Here is a 9569-nt window from a genome sequence, read left to right as displayed (position 1 = left end):
TTTTTTGCACATACAAGAAGTTGTTTTGTTTGTCTTTTCTTTTTTATAAATAAACTATGATCATCCTCATCAATAATATCTAACCCAGGCTCTGTTGCAACCCAGTGGTTTCATTCAAACTAGTTCAATGACAAACAAAGTAGGATTTTGTTCATGTTTTGTTCAATACACACTTTCTTTTTTGTTTTTCACACCGTGAATGATGTATGAATATAAAGATGCATCTTGACAAACTATTCAAGTACTGGCTAACTCAGAAAATATGCTACACTCAAATAAACTAACTACAGCACAGTAGAAAAGCGCAATGACAATATTACTGTAAGAAATTACAAAGAGATTAACAACATGAAGAGCACATGGCAAAATGTGGGATACCTCAAGGGTCTATATTGGGGCCCTCATTGTTTTAAATGTTTTGGAAGCAAAGAATGTGTTTTTTTGTTACTTGATTAGTGATTGCACCACTATAAAAACAGTAATAAATGAATCTTAAATACTTGTACTTTTACCAATATTGATCAGTGGCCCAAAACAAAAAAGCTATCCCTCAATATAAGCATCACTTAGAAGTCCAGGACACTTAATATCATACAGTCAGCTTTACCCTGCTATATTAAGCACTGCAGACCTGCACAAACTGGTCCAGCAACCCCAACAGGATCAGTCATATTTCCCTATCTGCTTTCTGGGCCTCACAGAGCAATTTTCTGTATATTTGCCACATTTTTCTCTGACAGTAAGTGTTGGTACCTCTGTTGTACCTCAGCTGAAAGTCCAGCACCCTCTGCCTGAGGACTGCCAGATGCTGCCTCAAACCTGTCCTTGAGACTGACTCACTGACAATCATGATCTGGATTCTGAAACGGTACTTTAACTGCATAACCACACTTGCTGACTAAAATTACGAGGAGAGTTTCGATTGGAATTGCCTTTTGAACAAGACACAATACAGGTTAGCCATTAAGACCAATATATTTAAATGAAACCTGTTCTGATTAAACAAGAAAACCTTGTATATTTCTCAGTTTTTAACACAATATGAAAATAACTGTTACCCTTTACAATGTGTACAAATTTCATGATGAATGGAGTAAAAGAAATGGCCAAAAATTACTTGGGAAAAAGTCTGCTTACACTTACTTACATTAAAAGTATGTTTTTTTTAATTCTTCTGCAAAGTTACAATTTTGGAGACACAAGTTTTTCTATTCCACAACTCAAGGAAAAACATGTGACAGAATGGCTGTGCATTCAATTAAAATATGACAGCATCCATTTTATTAGTCATATGACATTAAAATATAATACATTGCTGTGAGCACTGAAATATTTGTTGGTTCGTTGTAACCATGGTAAAAGTCCAAGGATTTTTTGTAGCTGGTTCATCAGGCAATGACAAAACCAATAAACAACAGATGACACAGTAGAACATTCTTTCAGAATGACATGGAAACACCTTCAGCACAGAGCACTAAATGAATCTCAGCCCTCTTCTAATAAGTAATACATACCAATACCAAGAAGGTGTGTCATAACCATAGAGCCATAGGAGAGAGAGGTTAATCATCATTTGTGCTTCAAGATGAAGCTGCTCTTGAGCCTGTATCTCTCTTCTCTCTTCTGCTCAGGTAAATTAAGAGTTATTTATTGTTGTTATTTTTATATATATACATATATATATTTACTGTTTCCCAATTATGTAGTCTTGTTTTGATGTATTGATCATAGAAATCATGTTAAGTTTGCCAGGTTTGGGCTCCGAAAATAAAATAAAAAATGTTGGGACACAAGCTTAGAAATGCTTAGAAAAGAAATGAGTTAGCTAGTTAGTATTCACACATTGTCTTAGTGTTGGATTTGCTCTTTTCACAGTACACAGTGTGCTCCCAAAGTGCCTCATGTGTGCGAGTTATAAAAGTCAGTGTACCACTGTAACTATAACTGAGTGTGAACCAGGCTTAGTGTGTTCTTCTCTGCGATATAGTGTCATTGTGTCAGGTAAGAATGAGACTCTTTTTGTTAATTATAATTATTTTGTTAATTATAATGTTAATTAAATATTACTTAGCTTTTATTGCATGTCACCAGACTGCAACTAAATGCATACAGAAAGAAGTACTCTTATGGTAACATATGGACACCATCTTTTCATTTCTGCTTAAAGAGTTGGGTGTGAGTTCTGCCGCAGTTGCACGAATATGCCTTGAACAAGACCTGTGTTCTCTGCTAAGTCCAGTGGCTTCAGGCATAACTTACTCAGCTAACTTTGGAGTGGCATCCGTCTTTGGTTTTGTCTCCTGCTGTGATAACGATCTTTGCAATAGCAAAATCATCCCTGGTAAGAAGGACTACTTTTACTGCTTTGATTTTAAGCCATGTAAAATATATGCTGTTTTTGAGGAAGCATGTAAATATTGGAAACAGTTTTTTGTGTGTATGTAAATGTACAAGATCATATTATCATAGCATACATCAAACATATTCAGTAATGTCAGACTTTTGGGAATACAAGGAGCCTAAATTCCTTTTCTGAGGTAGCAAAAGGCCATCATCTTCACTGTAATTTAATTTTTAATTTCAGTTTTCCGATCTTTAAATGTTGAGAGGGTTAGCTGAGCTATATTAATATCTGTCAACCAAGGTAGATGCAACAAGTTTTAACTTAACTACTAGTAAAGCTATTGCTTTGGCTTTGGCTTTTGGTTGGATAGCTTGGCTAACTATCCAACAGTATGCTAGCTTACCTAGCACAACACAAACATAAAATAAAGCAGAGAATATTCAGTAGTTTCATGAACTTGGGATTTGTATTGTCATGTTAATGTCAAGCTGACATTGGTTACATTCACATTTCTACACTGAGTTTAATGCCATACAGCTCTAATTCAAACACTGACTTTTGGAGTCAAATTGTGACATATTGTGGTGTCCGCCACAGGCTGCACTACTGTGGGGAGCTTAGGGGGTGCAGCCATGCAAAGTGTCTCTCAGGAGGTGCCACACTCCCAGTGTATTGCTGTGTGCTTAGGTTTGCAGTTATTAGTGTGATTGGGACCAAGGAGGGTGTGTTCACAGTGTGTTAGAAGTGTCTACCCTTCTCATGTGTCATGCCGTCCCATGCTAGCTGAAATGCCAATTTTAATAAAGAGCATTTAAATGTACATGCAATGTTGTACGCGTCTTCTTCTGCGTGTGATGGTATGTTATTTTTACTGTGTATTTTGCAGTTTTTCAGTGAATCCTTCAATAAATACTTTGAAACGTAGTGCTATTAAACTTAAAGCCTAACTTTGAGTTGAGGAGCCTGTAAGACTTTGAATGAATATCAGTTTGCATCTTGTAACACAAGTTTGTAATGAAATGAAGCAATTAGCATTATTTATTATATTTATATTTACTTCTTTACTAAAACTATTGTCCATCCATCCATCCATCCATCCATCCATCCATCCATCCATCCATCCATCCATCCATCCATCCATCATCTTCCGCTTCTCCGGGGTTCGGGCCGCGGGGGCAGCATCCTAAGCAATGAGGCCCAGACCTCCCTTTCCCCAGCCACTTCCACTAGCTCCCTGGGGGGATTCCGAGGCGCTCCCAGGCCAGCTGGGTGATATAATCATGCCAGCGTGTCCTGGGTCTTCCCCGGCATCTACTCCCGGGTGGACTTGACACCTCCTGAGGTATTCTAACAAGTTGCCCGAACCACCTCAACTGGCTCCTCTCGACGTGGAGAAGCAGCGGCTCTACTCCGAGTCCCTCCTGGATGACCAAACTTCTCACCCTATCTCTAAGGGAGAGTCCAGACACCCTGCGGAGGAAACTCATTTCGGCCGCTTGTATTCGCGATCTCGTTCTTTTGGTCATTACCCAAAGCTCATGACCATAGGTGAGGGTGGGAACGTAGATCGACCGGTAAATCGACAGCTTTGCCTTATGGCTCAGCTCTTTCTTTACCACAATAGACCGGTAAAGAGCCCGCATCACTGCTGACCCAGCACCAATCCGCCTGTCAATCTCCCGCTCCCTTGTACCATCACTCGTGAACAAGACCCCGAGATACTTAAACTCCTCCACTTGAGGCAAGAGCTCATCCCCGACCCAGAGAGGGCCCGCCTGAGAACCATGGCCTCGGTTTTAGAGGTACTGATCCTCATCCCAGCCGTTTCACACTTGGCTGCAAACCGATCCAGCGAAAGCTGAAGTTCACAGCCTGATGTCCTCCATAGGGCCACATCATCTGCAAACAGCAGCGATGTGACCTTGAGGTCACCAAACTGGACACCCTCCATCCTCTGCGCCTAGAAATTCTATCCATAAAAATGACAAAGGGCGGCCCTGACGGAGTCCAACTCTCACTGGGAAAGAGTCTGACTTACTGCCGGCCATGCGAACTAAACTCCTGCTTTGTTTGTACAGGGCCTGAATGGCTCGTAGCAAAGAGGCATGTACCCCGTACTCCCGAAGCACCTCCCACAGAATACCCTGAGGAACACAGTCGAATGCCTTCTCCAAATCCACAAAGCACATGTGGACTGGTTGGGCAAACTCCCATGAACCCTCCAGAATCCTGGAGAGGGTGAAGAGTTGGTCCAGTGTTCCACAACCAGGGTGGAACCCGCACTGCTCCTCCTGAATCTGAGGTTCGACTATACGCTGGACTCTCTTCTCCAGTACCCCTGCATAGACCTTACCAGGGAGGCTGAGGAGTGTGATTCCCCTGTAGTTGGAACACACCCTCCGGTCCCCCTTTTTAAAAAGAGGCACCACCACCCCAGTCTGCCAATCCAGTGGCACCGCCCCCGATGTCCACACAATGTTGAAAAGACAAGACAGCCCCACAACATCCAGAGCCTTGAGGAACTTGGGACGGATCTCATCCACCCCTGGAGCCCTGCCTCCTCACTGGAGAACGTGTTGGTGGGATTGAGAAGGTCCTCAAAGTATTCCTTCCACCGCCCAATGACGTCTTCAGTCGAGGTCAGCAGCACACCATCTCCACTATATACCGTACTAGTGGCACACTGCTTTCCCCTTCTGAGTCGCCTGACGGTTTGCCAGAATCTTTTCAGAGCCGACTTAAAGTCACTTTCCAAGGCCTCACCGAACTCTTCCCACACCCGGGTTTTTGCCTTGGCAACGACTGAAGCCGTAGATCGCTTGGCCTGTCGATGCCTGCCAGCTGCCTCTGGTGTCCTACAGGCCAACCATGCCCGGTAGGACTCCTTCTTCAACTTGATGGCATCTCTCACCTGGGGTGTCCACCACCGGGTTCGAGGATTACTGCCCCGACAGGCACCAACTATCTTGCAACCACAGCTACAGTCAGCCGCTTCAAAAATAGAGGAGCGGAACATGGCCCATTCTGAGTCAATGTCCCTCACCCCCGATATCTGGTCAAAGTTCTGACAGAGGTGTGAGTTGAAGATCAATCTGACAGGTTCTTCTGCCAGACGTTCCAAGCAAACCCTCACTATACGTTTGGGTTTGCCTGGTCTGACCGGCATCTTCCCCCACCACCTGATCCAACTCACCACCAGATGGTGATCAGTTGACAGCTCAACTCCTCTCTTTACCCGAGTGTCCAGTACACATGGTCGCAAGTCCGATGACACGACTACAAAGTCAATCATTGAACTGCGGCCTAGGGTGTCCTGGTGCCATGTGCACTTATGGACATCCTTGTGTTCAAACATGGTGTTCGTGATGGACAAACTGTGGTTTGCACAGAAGGCCAAAAACTGAACACCACTCGGGTTCAGATCAGAGATGCCATTCCTCCCAATCACATCCCTCCAGGTCTCACTGTCGTTGAAATCAGAATCACTGCTGTTTTTGTAGATAACGTATTATGATCAGTTACTGACCAGTTCAAGTCTTTAGTAGTTCACAAGGGAATATCCCATGAAAATGTTTTGAATTTGAAGTTATGTGTATTTAAAACATTTGCCAGGAGAAAAGTAAAAGAAATTTCCAACCCTGGTCCTGCTAATCAACCTCTTCCCAAGTCCCTGATTGGCTGGATCAGATGTATTAAAGTTCAGTAATGGGTTGGGCAGCTAATTGGATACAGATGGTCCAGGACTGCGGTTGAAGACCACTGCCTTAACCGAAGACACCTGTGTTAGCTCAAATATGAGCTGTGTTCTCTGCTAAGTGCAACTGCTTCAGGCATAACTTACTCAGCTGGAGTGGTATCTGTCTTTCGTTTAGAAGATTGCTTGTCCTAAACTGGCTCTGACCCAGTCTCACTAAATCACCCGTGAGATCATAACGTTGACTTGACTTGTTTATTTGGCTGAAATCAAGGTAGCTCTCATCAAAATGTTGCAAAGTGAGGTTAAGCAGGATGTGAGCGTTGTCTACGTACTTCAAATGGGCTACATAAATGGGCCCATTTACACACACTGTTTATATACATTGCTTATATTTTCTTTTATTATGCTACACTATTGAGTCAAAGGTTTCTGTTCTTTTAATATTTGAAACAAGATATTAGGAGTCAGAATTGCCCCAAAATAGAACAATGAAAAAACATTGGAATCCCTAAACTTTTCAGTGAACACAGTAGCCCAGGAACAGAATCAAGAACAACTGAGTTTAGAGCACATAGGAGAGAGTGGATTAAGTTTAAGAAAAAATTGCCTGACTTGTTTCCCTTTTATAATACATGCGGAAATAATGAGAGAATAATATAAGCATTGTATGTAAGACATCATTTAAATCAAGCCAGTTACTACATGGTTATCCATGGTTTCAACAGTTCAGCTATATGCTTTCACTGAATTTTATTCTTTTTCTTTTTTTTTCAAAGTGTTCAGAGCGGCTAGTTCAGAGGACATACTGTGAGTGATCTAGCTATTATGATTTTTTGCCTACAACTACAGCACTGCTTCTGCTCTGTTTCACAGAAGTCGACAACACCCCGAATGGACTGATATGTCCCACCTGCAATAGTGTAAAAGACCCAACCTGCAACTCTACAGTGTTCTGTGTGGGAAACCAAGATAGATGTGCAAACGGCACCCGTAAGTTTTATAATAGTTCAATAGTTGCAGTAACATACACAGAACATAATGATCAATCAAATTTGGCCACAAAAAGTTGGCATCCTCTACTTTTGTGAAACCTTCCTGCTTGACTGTCCAGCAAATAATGATAAATATAATGTAATTTTTTTTTTTTACTTCTCAGTTCCAAATATGCAAATTTTTGGCCCAGCAGTAAACATGCCTGTGATGGGATGTGTCTCCAAAAGTGTTTGTGAAGCTACCAGTATCACAACTTTCACTTGCACTTCAGCCAGATTATCTAATAGGAGTGAAGCCTGCATCAGACTGGACCTCAGCCTTTTAATCCTGGCCGTGACTGCTACCTTACTACTTCAATAGAGACTCTCTCTCTCCCTCTACTTATGTACACATATGTTAATAGCAAAATATTTAAGCACATATTAATGCCTCATGTCTCTCTGTCTCACTCAACACAATATTTGTATGTAATATGTATGGATTTGAATCTTGACTGTTGTATTGTTTGTCGGTATAAGAAGTGTATAGTGATCAAAATCAGACTGTTATTTCAATTAAACTCTCCTGCAAAGTGAAAACTTTAAAAATGTGAAAAAATGTTTAGATACTACTTTTCCTCAGTGGCAGCACTTAAAGTAGGACATAGATAAATATGTAGCAATTACAAGTAATATGACATACTTTAGAAAAAGTAATTACAAGTTATTTTTACATACTTACTTGCAATTTAATTATAAGCCTACATGTAATACTTGGTACACACTTGGTAGCAATTTATTTACTTATTTTCAGTTCTGTAATGACTGTAAAAGACAATAAAGCACCTGTTCACATCACAGCATGTCTGTCTGTTTATGTTCTAACATGTGATGTTCAGATACTGGAGTGCAAATATCTTCCATAAAAATACAGAAAATGTTGAGAGGCATATTTTAGCTATTATGCTTCTAAACTATGTAACTCATTTCCACCTGTTATTAGACAGTCAACCTCAGTACTCCCTTTTAAGAAGCATCTAAAAGCATATCTCTTTAACTTAGCTTTTACTTAAAATTTGATGTCTCTTTGGTATTTATCTTTTTAATTTGATCTGTGTCACTGTCTGCTTTTAAATTTGCATGAATGTAGTACTTAAAAGTAATGCTCTGATACGTACTTTGCATATATGCAGTAACCTACGTAAAATCCACCAGGTATGTAAAGCAACAATTAGAATTTAACAGACAAATCTGTAGACCTTATAATTATTACATTGTATTATAGAAGTATTGTTTGCACATACATAGGAGATTAAGATTAAGAATTATTAGCTTTCAAACAAGTTACTATGTACAAATGAAGTATGTACTACAACATTACTTGTAAGTACTGCATATTTACCTAATAAATTCTAGGTACTTACCATACCATAAAAGAGACATTACCAAATTTAACTTTGAATATATTGCAATCAAAATATTTAAGTCCAAAAACACAAGGAAAATGAGGATATGGAACCACCAAGATGTGTAAAAGAGAATGATGAACACTGCAGGATTGGTCCAAGGCTCAGCCTTCAGAAGCAACAGCAGCTATAGAACTGACTTTTGGCTCAAGTTACTGCAACAGTGCTTTAAAACATGATTTCATTGAGTCATTATGAGGCACTGCATGTAGACTGATGACAATAAACATTAGTTTAGTCTACAAACCGGATTCCAAAAAAGTTGGGACACTAAACAAATTGTGAATAAAAACTGAATGCAATGATGTGGAGATGGCAAATGTCAATATTTTATTCGTAATAGAACATAGATGAAAGATCAAAAGTTTAATCTGAGTAAATGTAACATTTTAAAGGAAAAATATATTGAATCAAAATTTCACAGTGTCAACAAATTCCAAAAAAGTTGGGACAAGTAGCAATAAGTGGCTGGAAAAAGGAAATTGAGCATATAACGAACAGCTGGAAGACCAATTAACACTAATTAGCTCAATTGACAAAATGATTGGGTATAAAAAGAGGTTCTCAGAGTGTCAGTGTCTCTCAGAAGCCAAGATGGTAAGAGGATCACCAATTCCACCATTGTTGCGCAGAAAGATAGTGCAGCAATACCAGAATGGTGTTCCCCAGCGTAAAATAGCAAAGACTTTTAAGTTATCATCATCAACCATGCATAACATCATCAAAAGATTCAGAGAATCTGGAACAATTGCTGTGCGTAAGGGTCAAGGCCGTAAAACTCTACTGGATGCTCGTGATCTCCAGGCCCTTAAACGTCACTGCACCTCAAACAGGAATGCCACTGTCAAGGAAATAACAGAAGGGGCTCAGGAATACGTCCAGAAAGCATTGTCAGTGAACACAATCCGCCATTGCCAGCTGAAACTCTACAGTGCAAAGAGGAAGCCATTTCTAAGCAAGCTCCACAAGCTCAGAAGTTTGCACTGGGCCAGGGGTCATTTAAAATGAAGTGTGGCAAAATGGAAGACTGTTCTGTGGTCAGATGAGTCACGATTTGAAGTTCTTTATGGAACACTGGGACGTCATGTCAT

General features: G+C 40.5%; 1 protein-coding gene across 1 annotated transcript; it reads left to right on the top strand.

Annotated features, from left to right (window-relative positions):
- The first annotated feature begins 1589 nt into the window (after positions 1-1589).
- On the top strand, positions 1590-7760 carry LOC108439794 (phospholipase A2 inhibitor subunit gamma A-like). Its single transcript, XM_017718393.2, has 5 exons — positions 1590-1631; positions 1876-2001; positions 2168-2341; positions 6915-7031; positions 7198-7760. Exons 2-5 carry the CDS (start codon positions 1902-1904, stop codon positions 7392-7394), a joined length of 588 nt encoding a protein of 195 aa, XP_017573882.2. The 5' UTR covers positions 1590-1631; positions 1876-1901; the 3' UTR covers positions 7395-7760.
- The last annotated feature ends 1809 nt before the right edge of the window (positions 7761-9569 follow it).

Source organism: Pygocentrus nattereri, chromosome 26, assembly GCF_015220715.1.
Source record: "Pygocentrus nattereri isolate fPygNat1 chromosome 26, fPygNat1.pri, whole genome shotgun sequence".
Classification (NCBI taxonomy): Eukaryota; Metazoa; Chordata; class Actinopteri; order Characiformes; family Serrasalmidae; genus Pygocentrus; species Pygocentrus nattereri.
The sequence above is the reverse complement of the archived record's forward strand: the minus strand, read 5'-3'. Positions and strand labels throughout refer to the sequence as shown.